This window comes from Schistocerca nitens, chromosome 2 (assembly GCF_023898315.1).
Source record: "Schistocerca nitens isolate TAMUIC-IGC-003100 chromosome 2, iqSchNite1.1, whole genome shotgun sequence".
In the NCBI taxonomy this organism is placed as follows: Eukaryota; Metazoa; Arthropoda; class Insecta; order Orthoptera; family Acrididae; genus Schistocerca; species Schistocerca nitens.
Genome location: NC_064615.1, coordinates 980,435,224 through 980,451,881, shown reverse-complemented (window position 1 = coordinate 980,451,881; position 16,658 = coordinate 980,435,224). Strand labels below are relative to the sequence as shown.

Genomic DNA, 16,658 nt, shown 5'->3' with positions numbered 1-16,658 from the left:
CATTCAAAAATTTGTTTGGGTTAGTTGCCTTTGCTACTGTTGGATTTTTTATTGAGGATGTAGTGCATCTAGTGTCAGACCAAGTGCCTTCCGAACTGTATTCCTTGTGTTCTGAGTTATCAGATCTTTTTGCCCCAGGCTTGGGTTGTGCAGACAGTTTCATGGCACACATCAGGTCTTCTGCCCATCCTTGCATTTTTTGGTCCATGACCAGTGCCAGTAGCTTTTAGGTCAATGTTAATGAGCAGGCAGTCATAGACAGCCACCTCCTCCATGCCCAGAGGAGTTGCTCACAAAGTTGGCTGGGGGTCAATTCTTTTTGAAAATTGATCTGGTTGGAGCCTACACCCAGACCTTCAGATTCCATAGGGCAAAGCATGAAAACAACTGCTTGTGATTAATATGCCTTTCGGCCTTTATCAGTATCAACAATTGATGTTTGGGGTAATTAGTGCACCTGCCATCGTTCAATGATTTTTTAGAATAGGTTACCACAGTTGTCCTCCATTGCATTAACAACCTTGATGATATCGTCATGAAAGGTGCTACCACAGAGGATCACCCATCTAACCTCTGTTCTTTGCTTACTGTTTTACATAATGCAGGCCTGAAACATAACCACACTATACCTCACTTCTTCCAACCTTCCATTGGTTATTTGGGTCATGAAATTTCCCAGCAGGGTGTGCATCCCATAGAGCAACATATCACCACCTTTACAACTTTGCCCTGCCCATCTAATCTATGAGAACTTCAAGCATTCCTCGGCAAAGCGATGTACGAGTTTATTTGCAGAGCAGCTACTATCACCCATCCCTTGCATTTATTGCTTTGGGAAAGGGGATCTTTTGTTTAGTCTGCAGGCTGTAGGTGTGCCTTTGTGCAGCTTAAGGTTAGTCTTCACTCCATGCCATTTCTTGCAACATTTCGACCCAGTGAGTATCTGGTACTGGCTACAGACCTGACCCATCGCCATTCACATGGCTCTGAACAGCCTATTATTTTTGCATCAAAAACTCTCAACGTGGCTCAGCAACATTATTCTCAGGTGGAAAAAACCTCTTGCTGTTATTTATGCCTTAAAAAATTGTGTGTTCCTGTGTGGAGTAAAAGCCCCCAGTTTCCTTATTTGGCATGTCGGTCTCCTCACTGGACAAAGCCACTTATCATCCTCAGCATTGGGCTCTGTTCTTGTCCCCCTTGTTCATCCATGAGGAACAGCTTTGTTCTCAACAGGATACGGAGATGAGGTACACAGTGGATGGCTTCTCCCATCACCAATGACTGTACTGGCTCTGTTGTAGTGGCGGATCTATTGCTCTGGCTTGACACAATATGGGAGGTCCGACCTGCCAGGCTGGCCACTGGCCCCTCTCCAGAATTTTTGTGTTGCACCATTGCCTCTCCCTCTTGGATGGCATTATGCTCCGGCAGACAGAAGGTTTTACTCCACGCATTGTGGTTCCAGTGGTGGAGTGTCCTCTGCTCATTACATCAGGGTCACTGGGAGATCTCTCGCACAAAACTGTTGGCATGATATCATGTGTTTCAGCCAGGCATCGTTCAGGGAGTGGAACACCTTGTTGCAGCCTGTTGCAAGTGCTTAGATGAACAGGTGCTGCTTATTTGCCATGGCTGACCCCTACACAGCCCTGGGAAAGAGTCCACACTGATTTCACTGCTCCTTTTTTACACACTTTCTGGCTGATGGCAATTGATGCTTTTTCTCATTTTTCTTATGTCGCTTATTGTCCGTTGGTGACAGCAGACACAACTGTCAAGGCCCTGTTGAAGAAATTCTCCATAGACGGCTTGCCTTGTACCCTGGTTTTGGAGAAGGGTTCTAAGTTTGTTATGAATCTTTTGAAAACTTTTGTATACACAATGGCGCCTCACTTCCACCTGCAGTCAAACAGCAAGGCGGAACTCCTTGTCCAATCATTTAAGACATAGATATGCAAGTATATACAAAATTTTCCAGCCAAGGAGGCTATCATTTTTTGGTAAGCTCTTACAGAATGAGAACAATTGTGGCTAAGAGTCCTGCCGAGCTCCTGCATCGCTATCAAGCGCACACAGTGTTCAACCTCCTGCTGCTCGGAAGGCATCTTCTAGTGGCATCAGTTTTGTTGATGTTCATGCCCGGCACACCGATCTGGGTCAGGGCTTTTGAACGGCACCCTTAATGGATTCTGGCTGTCATCTACAGCCAGCATACTCATTGCATCTTCATGGTTTGCACCAATGTTTGACTTGTGGCATGCATCCAGAAACAGCTGCACTCCATGGATGAGTGTAGGGCCCTCCTCAGGCCATGGGCCTGACATCTTGTTCTTCATTTGCCCTGACCACTCCAGGGATGGAGCTGGCCTGGTCATGCCTGCCTACCTCAGCAATTGGGGCTACATCAGCAGTGATGGCAGGTTTGCTTCCTGTGGCCGATGTCGGCGCCTTCCACTGCGCTGAGCAGGTGCTGCCGTCAGTGAGGACAGAAATCTAGTCTCCATCACCACAGCTTCTCCTTTCCAGTCTGCCGACGCCACTGCCTGTGGCGGCACTCCCCTCGCATCGATTCCAACGTCCAGATGGCTCCCACCAGGCACCCAAATGTCTGTGAGTGGCCCTTGTCCCACTCACTTTGTCTGTATCCACTGGTCCAGGCAGATCAGGAACTTCCCACAGCTATGGCAGCTGCCCCAGCACCACAATGGATGCTATTGGCATCTCTTCAATCGCAGAACTGTGGACAGCGATGTCTGGTCTTTACCCCCACAAGGAAGGAGGAGTGGATTAATTGGCTGGTTACTATATCTACTGCCCACTGTGGATGTTAAGTCGGACCACTACAATAGTCATAGTGTGCACAGACATACAGCTCGCAACTAGCTGAGGCAGCCACCAGGGGCATCTTGGCCAACATTCAAATGGTGCACCCGCAACTACCTGAGGCGGCTCCCAGGTACCAGGGGCAGCCCAGTCATTGACTGCCATCACCAGGTCCACAGTGTGTGCACAGCACTACACAACTGACATCTGACTTGCATTCAATCTTTATAAGACCATACACAGAACACGATATACCTATACATACGCACATGACAATCATTACTAGTGTGAAGAACAATATGATGTGCATCTCAAAGAATAAAATAATTATCGTCAGACAACACTGTTTACATCATGAGCCCATCAAATCATAACACCATAGTTATCACATCATCAGTAAACATGGAAGCATGATTACTGTGTATAAAATCACAGTAAATATTATCACTCATTAGAACAAGATTAGGGTTTACCATCTTGTCAACAATGAAGCCATCAGAGACAGAGCAAAATCTAGAATTGGTAAAAGATAGTGAAGAAAACTGGATGAGCTCTTTCTAAAAGAACCATCCCAGTATTTATCTTAAGTAATTTAAAGAAATAATCAAAAACCTAAACTGGGATCGTCGAAGGGGATTAGAATCGTCATCCTCCTGAATGCAAGTCCAGTTGGCTAACCAGTGGGCCATCACCTTTAGTATAAACAAGCACAAATGAGAATATGAACTGCACTCAGTTTCACAGGACTCATTCATACATGTTTACTATTTAATATTATTTTATAATTTTACGTGTATTATAATGTTGTCTGATATCCATTATGCATTTTATACTGTTCTTGGAATTTTAATTATTATGTAGGCAAATGATGGACAAGAGTGTTCCTCAACAAATTTTATACAGTGACTTCAGCACAGATGGAAGGGCGAAGGGTGTTCCTCTGAGGTGCCGAAAGGATCAATTCAAGAATATAAAGAATCTAAACATTAACCTGAGTAACTGGTGTGCCACAACAGGAGCTCACACTCACTAGTGCACAACTAATTCAGCCACTGTTTTATGTTTTGGGCAGGAAAGGCATAAGCTGACAAACGAGAAAGTCCGAGATTCAAATTTCGCCAGGCCCAACCACGCCCTCCACTCTCTATTATGTGTCATCTATGTGGCCATATGTTTCATACCAGAATTTGTCTGTTAAGCCAAACTCGGATATGAGTATCAGCCACTGATAATGAATTATTGTGTCGTGTGTATGGATACATTGCCCAATTAGATGCCCTGATTATTGTCTGGATGCCGTATGCCATATATTCAAGGACTTGTCCATTTGAAAATGGTTATATATCTGAAATTGAGGATCATTTTCTCAAAATTCAACTACAAAATTTGCAAAAATGAGTTATATATGTATTCATGTACTTCTAAATGACATTTGTCATTGGTTTTAGACAAATTAGCTCACAACTTCCCAATCAGGGGTCAAAGTTTCATACCACCAATCGGGTATTTGGTACCGTTAAAAAGGAATTGAGAAAACTTGAAATCCACAACCTTAGCATCACGCTATCATGAGGTTCTGAACAACCATGGCACTCATATGGTTCTGAGCATGGCCTGGCAGGTGTACTGTTTCAAGATCTCTGCTAATAGATTAATAAGAGAGAAGCTACCACTCAAAATGTCTTAAGCACACAAAAAGATAGTGCCATCTGTAAAGTCAAAACACATACTTTTCCTCTCTGATAATGCATGAAGTGAAAAAAACTAATACAGGTAGTTTAAAGAACATTCATCAGTCAGCTAGAATAACACCTAGAAATCAAGTGAGTGTCAAAAAAGCTGATGCGAAAAGAAACTGAAGATATTTTTTGATAAATTACCACAAGAAGCCTTTGAGTTCTTTGGGAAGGCGACAGAGTGTTACAATGAAAGTGACAATGAAAATAATAAAGCACAGTACCTTAATGAACCAATTTATTAAATTATTACGTGCTCAGCAGGTTAAAATAAACTAAAACATTACAGCTATAAAATAATTAATCTGTAGAGGGTCAGTTTTGGAAAAAATTCATGATTTTTTACATATTTTTTTTATTTGCAACTGAAAGATAGAAATGTTTTTCCACAGTTGTATAATGTATCAGGAGTTTATTTGTGAAATATTATTTTGTAGGACATCAGCAATGTATATTTTTTAAGCAGTTCGGTAAAATGTGTTTCCTGAAAAGTTTGTGTTTTGTAGATGTTGACTTTCGTGAAAATGGTCCTCACTTGGAGAATAATGTTTTACGTATATACTGCTTTATTCAGATTTGAGATGTGATCATTATAAAGTTTTAATTATCAACTCAAAAAAAGGTGTTGTAATTTTTTTATTTGTTTACAAGAACATCTGTATTCCTGGTACACATTGAAATCCCTGTGCCACAGTAGTGTAGCAACACTGATAGAATTGGGAGTGGGAGAGGGAGGGGGGAGGGAGAAAGGGGGGAGGAAGAGACAACCTGAAGCCCACTGAAAAAGTGGACTATTGTGTGGTAATTTATTTTCTGAATTTGGAGGGGAACAGCACTGCAACTACATACACTGCGTCACAGTAGTTAGGTGGCACGACACTTCCTGTGTGGTCAAATGAGCCTGAATGACAAAGAACAAAGCAGAAGACCATCTCTCTGTGAAGAACCAGGAATTGCTAGAGAATTGGAAGCCCTCTTTCTTGAAGACCTGTGTAACATATTCGAGTCACTAGTGAATAAAGTGAAAAACCAGTCATGGATCAGTTACAACATATTGCATGACATTTTCAATATGACAAAGGTTGCCACCCAGTGCACTCTGTGACAGCTCATACTGTCTCAAAAAGCACGCTGAACTGAGGCGGCAGCCGATACGTTGAGCTGTGTCAAGCTTATTCTGATGACTTCTTCAACCACCTTATCACAATGGATGATTGATGGGGTGACCCTGAGACAAAACAGCAAAGCAAGTAATGGAAACATGTGGTTTTATCATCGCTTGAAAGAAGTGAAGACCCAACCATCATAGGGCAATATTCGTAAATCCATAATTGAAATGGATGACTTGGGAAGTCAGCCAGTTTAATATAAGTTAAAAAAATGACAGGAATTTTGTCATTTTTTAACATATATCATAGGCCAAGGTGATGCTGAGTGTTTCTTGGGACTGGTATGGTTTGACACTAACAGATCATTCCTATGTGGGGCAAAGTGGCACAAGGACATGCTACACTACAACATCGCACCTCATTCTGCAAAAGACACAATTTTTAGCCATTCCTAAATCCTTTACTTCAAACTCTGAATGTAACTTACTTTTCAAAAATTCAGTCTCACTTGAGTCATCTGAAAAAATATAAAAGTTATCAACATATAAAGCTATCATAGTAACTAAGCCTTTATCTTTATGTTTTGTAAACAAACAAGGTTCTAAACCAGATCTCTTGTAACCTAGGCAGCTTAAGACATCATTTACTCTTTGATTCCACACTCCGGATGATTGCTTTAAACCATACATAACCCTTTTGATCTTCAAAACTTTTCTTTTACCATTACAGAGATTTAATCCTTCGGGATGTTGTAGGAAAATATCTTCTTTGAGAATACCATTTAAAAAAGCAGCCTTACCATCAAGACGTGTACCGTTCAAATCTAGTTCAACGTATAAAGCCATTAGAAGTCTAAGTGTTGAATGCTTACCACAGGAGAAAAGGTCTCATCATAATCAACTCCAGATTTCCGAGTGAATCCTCTTGCCACTAGTCTAGCACAAAGCTGCACTTCACCTTCACTGTTGACTTTTTTCTTGAACACCCACTAACACTGCACATCACTTGCACTTTATGGAAGATTTACCACTTTCCATGCATTGTTATCTTCAAAAGCTTGTATGTTGTCACCCATAGCATGTTTCCATTCTTCTGCATCAGGTCTGCTAAGGGCCTCCTGCACAGTTGTTGGGTCCTCGAGTTGGTCTGAAGTTCCAGCAGAAAAATAAATCTCATAATCATCAAATCTTCTATTTGGTTTGAGCTGCCTTCGTGATGTTTTTTACTTCATCTTCTTGTGTAACACATTTTTTAACATCAGTTTCTTTCTCTGATGTAACTGCTTCTTTTGAGACATCATGTAAGTCCTCTCTTAATACAACATCAGACTTATCATTTTCTTCATCATCCTCCACTGAAGTGGTGATTTCTTCATGGTTCTTTATTTCAGTTCCCGCAACATTAATATTTTCTACTATAGTCACATCATGGCTCATCACTACATCATTTGTCTCAGGGTCATAGAGTCTATAACCTTTTGTAGTATTGCTACAGCCCACTAAGATCATTCCCTTTGCCTTTTAACCAATTTTGTTCTCTTGACTTTGTGAACATGCAGAATGACCATGCTTCCAATTGATCTGAGATGAGTAATGTTGGGTTTCTTGCCAGTCCATCATTCACATGGTGTTTTATTCCCTAAACTTGAACTCACTGACCTATTTCGAAAATATACTGCGCTATTAACAGCTTCAGCCCAAAATCTTTTATCAAGTTTACAATCAATTTTTACTTTTCTACAACAGTTCTATTCAGCCATTCTGCCAAACTGTTTTGTTCTGGTGTATAGCTGTTGGATAATTGATGTATAATAACATGTTTTTTCAACAAACTGTCAAAATTCACACAACAGAATTCTTTTCCATTATCTGTTCTTACAGTTTTGATTTTTCTTTCTTGCTAATTCTCCACCATTTTCTGAAATTCTTCAGAAGTTTCATTCTTTATCTACAGAAAATACACAAATCCCATTCAGGTGTAATCATCTTCCAAAATGAGAAAATACTTTGCACCACCTAATGACATAACTTCCACTGGTCCACACAGGTCTGCATGTACAACTTCAAGTGGTTTAGAGGATCTAGTGCCTCCAGGTGGAAAAGGTTGTCTTGTTTGTTTGCCTTCATTGCATACTACACAGTTTTGATTATTAATGTTAATGTCTTCACATACCATTCCTTCTACAGCACCATTTTTGATTTTAATAAGATCCTTTGCATTAAGGTGACCTAATCTTCTATGCCAATCAGATGCTGTAATCATTCCAAAAAATGACTTCTTCTGTCAATGTTTAGCTTGAACACGCCATTAATCAGATCTGCAGTTGCAACTAATTCTTTATGCTTGTTATAAATATTGCACTGATCACTATTAAATTCAACAAAATTTCCTTGCTCTATCAACCTGCTCACGGACAGCAAATTTGTAGTAAGTTCTTGAGCATACACAACATTTTTTACAGTAATGTCATTCCTTGCTCAATCAACCTGCTCGCAGACAGCAAATTTGTAGTTAGTTCAGGAGCATACACTACATTTTTTACAGTAATATCAAACGAGTTCTTTCTGGGTACTGTTGTTAAATCAGCTTCTACAGAGCACAACACTGGGATTTCTGTCTGGTTTGCAGCCATCATTTTTTGCATCTTAACATCATTTATTTTGTTTTTCAGCCATTCTTCATTTGCTGTGAGATGCACACTAGCACCTGAATCAACATACCAGGCACTTCTGTCAAAAGAGCCACTTATAGACACTGCACTGAAAACATGTGAAGTTTTACTTTGTCTTATTTCATTGTCACTGTTAGGGCACTTACTTACAAAATGTCCTGGTTTCTTGCATTTATAGCAAACAACGTCCTTCCTGTTTTGATTTTCCACTGTATTTCCATTTCGGTGAGAAAACTTTGGTTTACTTTGCCAACTTTTGGACCTAAAAGCACTACCAGTTGTGGTAATGTCTTCTTCCATGTCAAGAAGCTTACTTTTGATTGCGTCCGTTGCAATTGGTATTCCTGAATGCCCAATTGCCATTATCATGGGAGAATATTTTTCTGGCAATCCTGCTAGTAGTAATGAACCAATCCATTCATCATTAATAGCAAAACCTGTTCCATGTAATTTCTAACCATTTCTGCTATCTGGTTCACATAACTCGTCATTGAATCACGTTTTTCTAGACGTTTTGATATCAGTGTTCTCAATATATTTATTCTTCTCGCAAAACCAGAGTCATCAAACATTGATTTCAGTTTCTTCCACAAGTCCACTGTTGTTTTTGCTTCTCTTATGTGCACATATAAAGATGAATCAATCATAAGATTTATCTTCACTTTGGCCTTTGAATCTTCCAGTGAAACTACTTCTGAGACACATTTCACTAATCCTTCAAGAATAAGCACATTTTCGATAGGGAACACTGAATCTCCATAGTTCTCACGTCCTTTCAGCTTCGGCACATTAATCAGATAATTTGTCAGCGTATTTGTCGACTCGAACAATTCCCCTTTGTGAACAGCAGCACGCACTGGACTTTGAATCATGACACGTGGGTTTTAATCAGTGATTCCTGATACTTTTAATGATTGGGTTATCTGTGTACCTGGGCCCATAACCTGTTGAGGTTCCGTGGATATTGAGAACATGATATACATGTACACATTCGGTGATTTATTATAACATTTCACATTGGTACACTTTACTACATGTTAGCACACATACAATGAATATGGACGAAATAGAACTGAAGAGAACAGCTTGTAGCAACAAAGATGTAGAAACAGTCAAAGATAACACACACATAGCTCCTCACATATCAATATCATTTAAATGGGTTTGACAAACTTAACAATTTGTTACTCTTTCCTCGAACACAGACAACATTGTGTGGTTGGCATTCCAGAATGATCTCAAGTTGATTTTTGAGACAGAATGATTCCTGAACAGTCGAAATGCAGACTTCTACAGCCAAGGTCAGTGGCAAGACGTCCATCACTAGGGAAAATATGTCATATCGAAGGGTGAAATTGTACAGAAGGAATAACATCATCACCAAGTTTCAAGGTGGCTGCTTGACTTTTTTGAGGTGATAATTATTACTTAATGGCTCACTACATTTATGGTCATAGTGGAAATAATGTTATCTTGCAAGAGAGTGCTAGTTATATAGTGCCCTCCATTGCCTCACTCTTCCACTACCGTTGATAAATTTGTTTCATTTTTCCTATTCCACAGGTTCCTTTGTTTATTTTTACTGGTTCCCATTTTGTGTTATCCTTCTTCTCTTCTGCTTGACTGATCTGTACTCATATTGATGCACAGAACAGAGTGCAGTGGTATCAGCGAGTTTTTCCTGAGCTTTTGTCTTTCTCTCACAATCTTCTCTCATTTCTCTCTTCATTTCACAAGAATATCTACCATTTCCCACCCTGCACCTCCTCAGCAGAGATCATGCTGCAGTGTTTGTGTGTGTGTGTGTGTGTGTGTGTGTGTGTGTGTGTGTGTGTGAGAGAGAGAGAGAGAGAGAGAGAGAGAGAGAGAGAGAGTGAGTTTTACTGCCGAAGAGGAAAAAACAACTTGATCTTGTCCCTATCTAGGTCTCCAGAGGAACACACTTACACATTCTGAATTACAGATCATCATCTCTGTTCTGCTTCCATGTATTTTCACTGCTTTAACATTTAAACTGAGGTGTGTTTGGCCATTTTCAAACAAAATTTTCCAGCCTTCACATAAAAAAAGTTTCTGTTATAGTACTTTTACAGATCTCTGACAATGCTTTTCAAATAGAAATATTTTTTTTTACAAAATGTATATAACTGCAGAAAGGTAGTTAATACTCTCTAACAGCATTCATACAAGAAACTATGTTCATAATTGTTTGCTAAGTACCAGGCGCGGCTCGTGGTTTCTATACTGGGGAAGGCTGCGGCGTTTATCAATCGGAGCCAATATAGACCTCTGGTTACGTTACAGACTAGTCTGACATAAACAACTAAGAATTCAGGGGGAGGGGGGTGGGCAGATCACTCTCTACCCATAATTTTACGTACTGTGTCTTCTATAATCAGGTATTAAATATCATTAGAAGCTAACTTCGAGTTAAAATCTTTGGTTAGTGTTTTTATACGTCATCATTACATTTTCAGACACTTCGCAGCAAATCATATGAAAAGACGCGTTTCGGAGAGATCTTTAATGCGATGAATGTTAACTTTGCGGTTGCTTAATATTTTTGGTGTTTCGAGTTCTAAATTTAAGGCTTTTATTGTAGTTTACCTCCAAAGCTCGAAGTTAAATGTTTTTCGCTGGAATTATGTTTTTTCAACTTTGCGTGAAAATTCTTTAGGTCAGTGATACCAGTTTCAGTCCAGGCACTATCAGTACTATTTGTACAAAGACAGGTGAAACAGAAAAATGCATATTTCACTTCACAACCACACAACCACTCAGCTGCATCGTACATTGCTCTATTAAAACCGCGTTTGTATCCTTGCCTAGATTTGCACTGTTTCTGTTCTTGATTGATCGTTAGATCAGGTCTGGGTGCACCAAGTTCTTTCACTTGCATCCTATGGCCGTGTTCCAAGTTTTTACCTATTAAATTGCACACTGAATTCATATTGCGCTGGTTTCACACTCGCGGTATGTCGCAGATATTCACAAGCAAGTAAAACTCACTAAAATCTACACGATATCAACAAAAGCAGTCAGCATCAGCAAGCAAGGAAAGTAAAGTCACGGGACAAATTTCGCGCGCTTTGTCCTCTAATCACTTATGAAACTCTCGCTAGATGGCAGTACTGGTGTTACGGTTAGAGAGCCTGTAGTTACGGTCGTGTAGTGCACTCTGGCGGGATATTTGCAAACTTATTGTAAATGTGGATAAAATAGCCAATGGTAGAAACAAAACAACTATGTAAAACATTATCAAAACAATAATACTAAATGTCGATTAATGACACATCGAAGCGTAGTAGAGATGTGCAGAGACAGAGATTGGATAGCGAAGTTTCGGCCACTCTGCATTCCTTTATTACATAGATAGTGGAACGTAAAAAACGTGTGGTGGTTGGTATGACACCCTTAGGCTGCAAGCTCTGAGCCTTCGGGTCGCCCATAAAGAGCAGTACTATGTAGAAGCCATGCCCCCATACCGCTACTACATGCAGCTTACGGACGTTCCAAGGCGCAGCCTAAACACTACTAACCGTTCGGAAAACATCTATCGATACAAACAGTTCCAAAAACGTTGACCGTCGTTATTTTAATCGGAATGGGAAATGTGCGAAATTCATCCTCATAATTTAAATTTTGTAATATGTTCTTGTGAAATTTACTTTAACATATATTTTGGGGCGGCTCTGCCTCAGAGCCTTTAATTATGAGCCGCGCCTGCTAAGTACCATTTCTCTCACAGACGCACAGCTCAGAAATGAACTTCTGTTCACATCAACTAACGTTTCTTGCAGAGAATACTTACCGTCAGTGTTTTCAGTAGACACCTTGGCAATAACCCACAACTGTTGGCTGTACGTAGTCATTGCAGGACTCCTCATAATGAAAGCTCGATTTACTGAGTCACTTGCATTCAGATGAACTCTTTTTTCTGTTGTACTCGTAATTGGTGGTCCTGTACAAGAAAAATAGCAGTTTTACTGAAACACATAATTATTTAACAAGTTGTCCACCTGATTTTCATGGAACAATTTTACAGGCAAATAACTGCAACTGCTAGTAACAATATATTTTGATGCTTGAGCTTCTCAGCGTGCTCTAAAAGAGTGTTGGCATTTCTAGTAGTGCAGAAATTGCACTAGTAAAAAAACTGCAGCTTCAGAGCAACAATCTATAAGCTGCTGCTTTGTGGAAAAAATAAGTGAACTGCAGTAATATGCCAATGGAAAATCCTGTGTTTAATACAATAAATGGGAAAATAAAGATAACCATTTACCATATTAAGGAAACATTGTGTAGCAGTTAGGAACACAAACAATAAGTTCAATGTTACAACTCACCCATTAAACTTCCATTCTTCTTCAAAGAATCCTGTAGTACTACCACAGTAATATATGTAGAAGACTCACTGTAAATGTGGAAGCAGATAATGGTAGGATCTGGGCCAAAAGGTGTGTTTGCATAAATCAGTTGATAACAGTACTGCTCATCAATGGTAGAGCAATCAATATTAATCAATGGAGAGGTTTCGCCACTCTACAGATTTATATTCTTACTTTAAATGCTTATGATGACAAAACAAAACAAAGTGACAATACGAAATAAGTGAGTGGGTGAAATATTTGAGGATGGTGATTACAATGCAACAGAAGGGAGCAGAAAGAAATGCACAAATATACAAGACTACTATCGCAAGGAAATAAGTGAGACATGTCTTCTGGAGTTCTAAGATAAGTTTCAACTGTTTCTAGAGAGCACAATCTTTCTGTATCACAAGAGAAGAAAAATGTAATATTGATAACATCAGACTATATGAGAAAAAGTGGACTTCTTTAAGACAAAGACTACAGGTCAAAGTACGGATGTTAAGCGTATTTCAATAGATGTAGTGTGTTATAGAATGAAGAAGAGGGTGGTAAGGAGAAGGGAGGGGCAGGGGAATTAAGCAATGTCCAAACTGAACTCGAAAAACGAAGGGAATCCACGTTCTGGAAAAAGAGATTAAAAACCTGAGCTTTGCTTATGATATTGTTCTAGTCACAAATAGAATAGAAGAACTTCAAATATTTGTTAGAAAACTTATGTTAGTCTACTTTGAAGTTGGTCTAAAATGACCTACGACAAAACCAATATCATGATGAATGAACAAAAACAAGAGGGAAATACATGTTGCAGGTACACAACTCCAAACGGTCACAGAATGTAGTCATCAGAGTCAATTTGTAAGTATAAAAGCAGTCCTAAAATCAGAAATATTTTGACATATTAAATTGGACTGGGAAGTTTATGGAAGATATTCTTCAGTTTTCAAGTCTAAGATGTCGACTGAGCTGAAGAAAACAGTTTTTGACCAGTGTATACTACCAATAATAACTTATGGCTGTGAGACAAGGACATTAAGTGAGTTCATTGTTAGGCAGCTCAAAGAAGAATGAAAAGATCAGTGTTTGGCTACACAAAGAAAGAAAGAAAGCAAAAGACATAAGACACAACAAAGGTCAGTGACATAGAGGAAAGAGTGAACACCATCAAAAGGCAATGGGCTGGTGAAATCACTCAAAGAAGGGATGGCAGATGCTAAAAAAAAATACTAGATTGGAGCCTCAAAACAAATACTAGACTGGAGCCCTGTGTTAAAAGAAAAGGACCGAGGTGAAGGTCACCAGACAGAGGGGCCAGAGACATATGAAAGACAGCTGCATTCAAGTCGACATGGGAAGCTCAGGATTGAAGAACCTGTTAGGATCCTATGTTGCATGCCATCTCAAAGAGCCCACATCACCAAGTGATGATGTCAAAAATTGGTTGATGATGATAACACGAGGGCTATTCAGAAAGTGAGGAATGATCGGTCGCAAAATGGAAACCACTGTGAATAATCCAATGAGGCTTTTCACAGACTTTTGGGTAGTGTCTCTCAGCTGCACTCTGCAGGGGCTGTGAAGAAGCTCCTGCAGCCTTTTCGATGGGAAGTGTTCGATCACCCACAACACAGCCATAATTGGTTTGTCTCTGTTCACATGAAACACTGGATACGAAGACAATACTTGGGCGCAGGCTACGCGCTATAGACCAGCGTAGAGAATTATCGGAAAGCACAGGCAGCTGCCTTCTATGACGATGGTGTTGGAAATTTGGTATAATGCTCCAACAAATGTCTAAGTCAGAGTGGCAACTATGTATAGAAGTACCTGGAAGGTATAGCTAAATGTCCAAAGAAAACAGTTTTGATTTTCACTGTGGTTTCCATTTCATTACCGATCATTCCTTACTTTCCAAACACCCCTCGTATATATGGTTTAACAATGTTTACATGTCTTATCTGAACTTATGATTGTCCCCCCAAGAGTATTCTTCTCCCTCATTAAGTACTGAATTCCTGAATCCAAGTATTAGGTGGTCACCCCTTTCCTTCTTCTTCCATTTTCATTACATTTCAAAAATAAAAATTAAGTTAAAGCCAAAAGGAAATAACCACCTTTTCAAGCCAGGAGGAGGAGGAATTATGACCCCAGACATTTAATAAACAACAAAGTATACACAGGTAGATCCATAACACACTTAAATGAAAAACTGGGGACAATAATTAATAAATAGAAAGCCATAGCTTAAAAAATAGGAGCTCCTACTACAGAGACAAGAAACTTGCATGGTGAAAACAAGAATTGCGACTAGGCAATTACAAAAAGGCTTAATCGCTAAATGACCAACAAACGAAAACTGAAAAAATCCAGAACCTAATAAATGCCAGACGACAAACAGCCAAAGACATTACAAGAATTAGAAGGAATCATCAACATGAAACTCAACAGAAGAAGTATTCAATCTGCATAAAGGACTATTGCTACATGTTTAAATATCAGTCTAAATATACTTCGCTGACACCTATGATGAAATATGAAAATGGCACATGACAATCAAGACAATGGCAAGACTTCGCAGAATGCTGCCATTAATTACCCAAGTGTGAAGAGAAAAATGGCTACCTCAAGTTTGACCACAACATTAAAAGGAAAACACCACCCAAAAATTTTCCACTACCAAATTACAACAAAGTGGTCACAGAAATTGGCTCACTCAAAAGTTACAAAGCAGCAGCAGAAATTCAACTGATGGCAGAATTTTGGAAGTATGCCAATGATCAAACACTTGAGAACCCACATAAACATACAATCAACATTTTGAAAACTGAAAGAATGCCTGAGGAATGGAAAAAATTGGTAATCTATATCTGTCAGGGGGTTATCACTACTGGTTATCACATATAAGATTTTATCCTGTCTGCCTGCTTAGCTGGGTGGTAACTTGCTTGCCTCCCATGCAGCAGGCCCGGGTTCGATTCCCAGCTAGGTTGGAGATTTTCTCTGCTCGTGGACTGGGTGTTGTGTTGTCCTCATCATCATTTCATCCTCATCATTGGCACAACAAGTCGCCCAATGTGGCATCAACTGAAATAAGACTTGCACTTGGTGGCCAAACTTCCCTGGATGGGGCCTCCTGGCCAACTATGCCACATGGCTCATTTCATTTCATTTCAGATTTTATCCAAAATTAGTCACACAGGAATTCAAGAGCTTGAACAAGAACTTGGAGAAAACAGAGGTCAATTCCGTCCAGGCAAAGTTTTCTGGACCTAATCATCATTTCTTAGTGTATCATGACCATCAAACAGTTTGAACTAAGAGTCTTTTATTACTTTTATTGTTTCAAAAAATGTAACAGTGCCAACCGGGAGTTGTTATGGAAAACCATAAGCAATTTGGTGCACACCAAAACTTACTGACATCATTGAAATCAGACACTGTAATATTAAATGAAGAGTTAAATTTATAGGTGACTGTTTTAATCATAATTAGACTAGGTCAGTGGGATGAACTCTCACCAACACTGTTTAACTGTGCAATGGAGGCAGTCACAGGTGAGTAGCAAATGAAATGGTGATAAAATATTTGAGATTGGTAGAAATATAAAAGTTGAGTGCATCGTATTTGTACATGGTCTCAAACTATTGGGATCAGCAAGAAAGAGACAGCTCCAAACTGAACATCTGGGAAACACAGCAACAAAAGTGGGACTACAAACTTCATTCAAAATGGTGGAAACAATGGCAACCTTCAAGACTGGCTTTGGAAATTCCTTGGTAGAATATAAATAATGATGAGAGTAAAAGTACCAATTCATCATACAGTTGTGTGACTAACAGACAGATGCACAAGACTTAGAACATAATCAAGCTTTCAGATGAATCCTTTTCCAGGGCTAACAGAGTATACATACATACATACAAATACTTGCAAATACAACTGCATG

The 16,658-nt window shown here is 39.5% G+C and overlaps 1 protein-coding gene across 2 annotated transcripts in view; it reads right to left on the bottom strand.

The window, feature by feature from the left end:
- LOC126234751 (transmembrane protein 181) overlaps positions 1-16,658 on the bottom strand; it is a 236,396-nt gene that overhangs the window by 101,976 nt on the left and 117,762 nt on the right. For both annotated transcript variants that reach the window (XM_049943498.1, XM_049943499.1), the window contains one exon: positions 12,154-12,303. In XM_049943498.1, the coding sequence (XP_049799455.1) occupies positions 12,154-12,303 (150 nt within the window). The remainder of the gene's footprint in view (positions 1-12,153; positions 12,304-16,658) is intronic.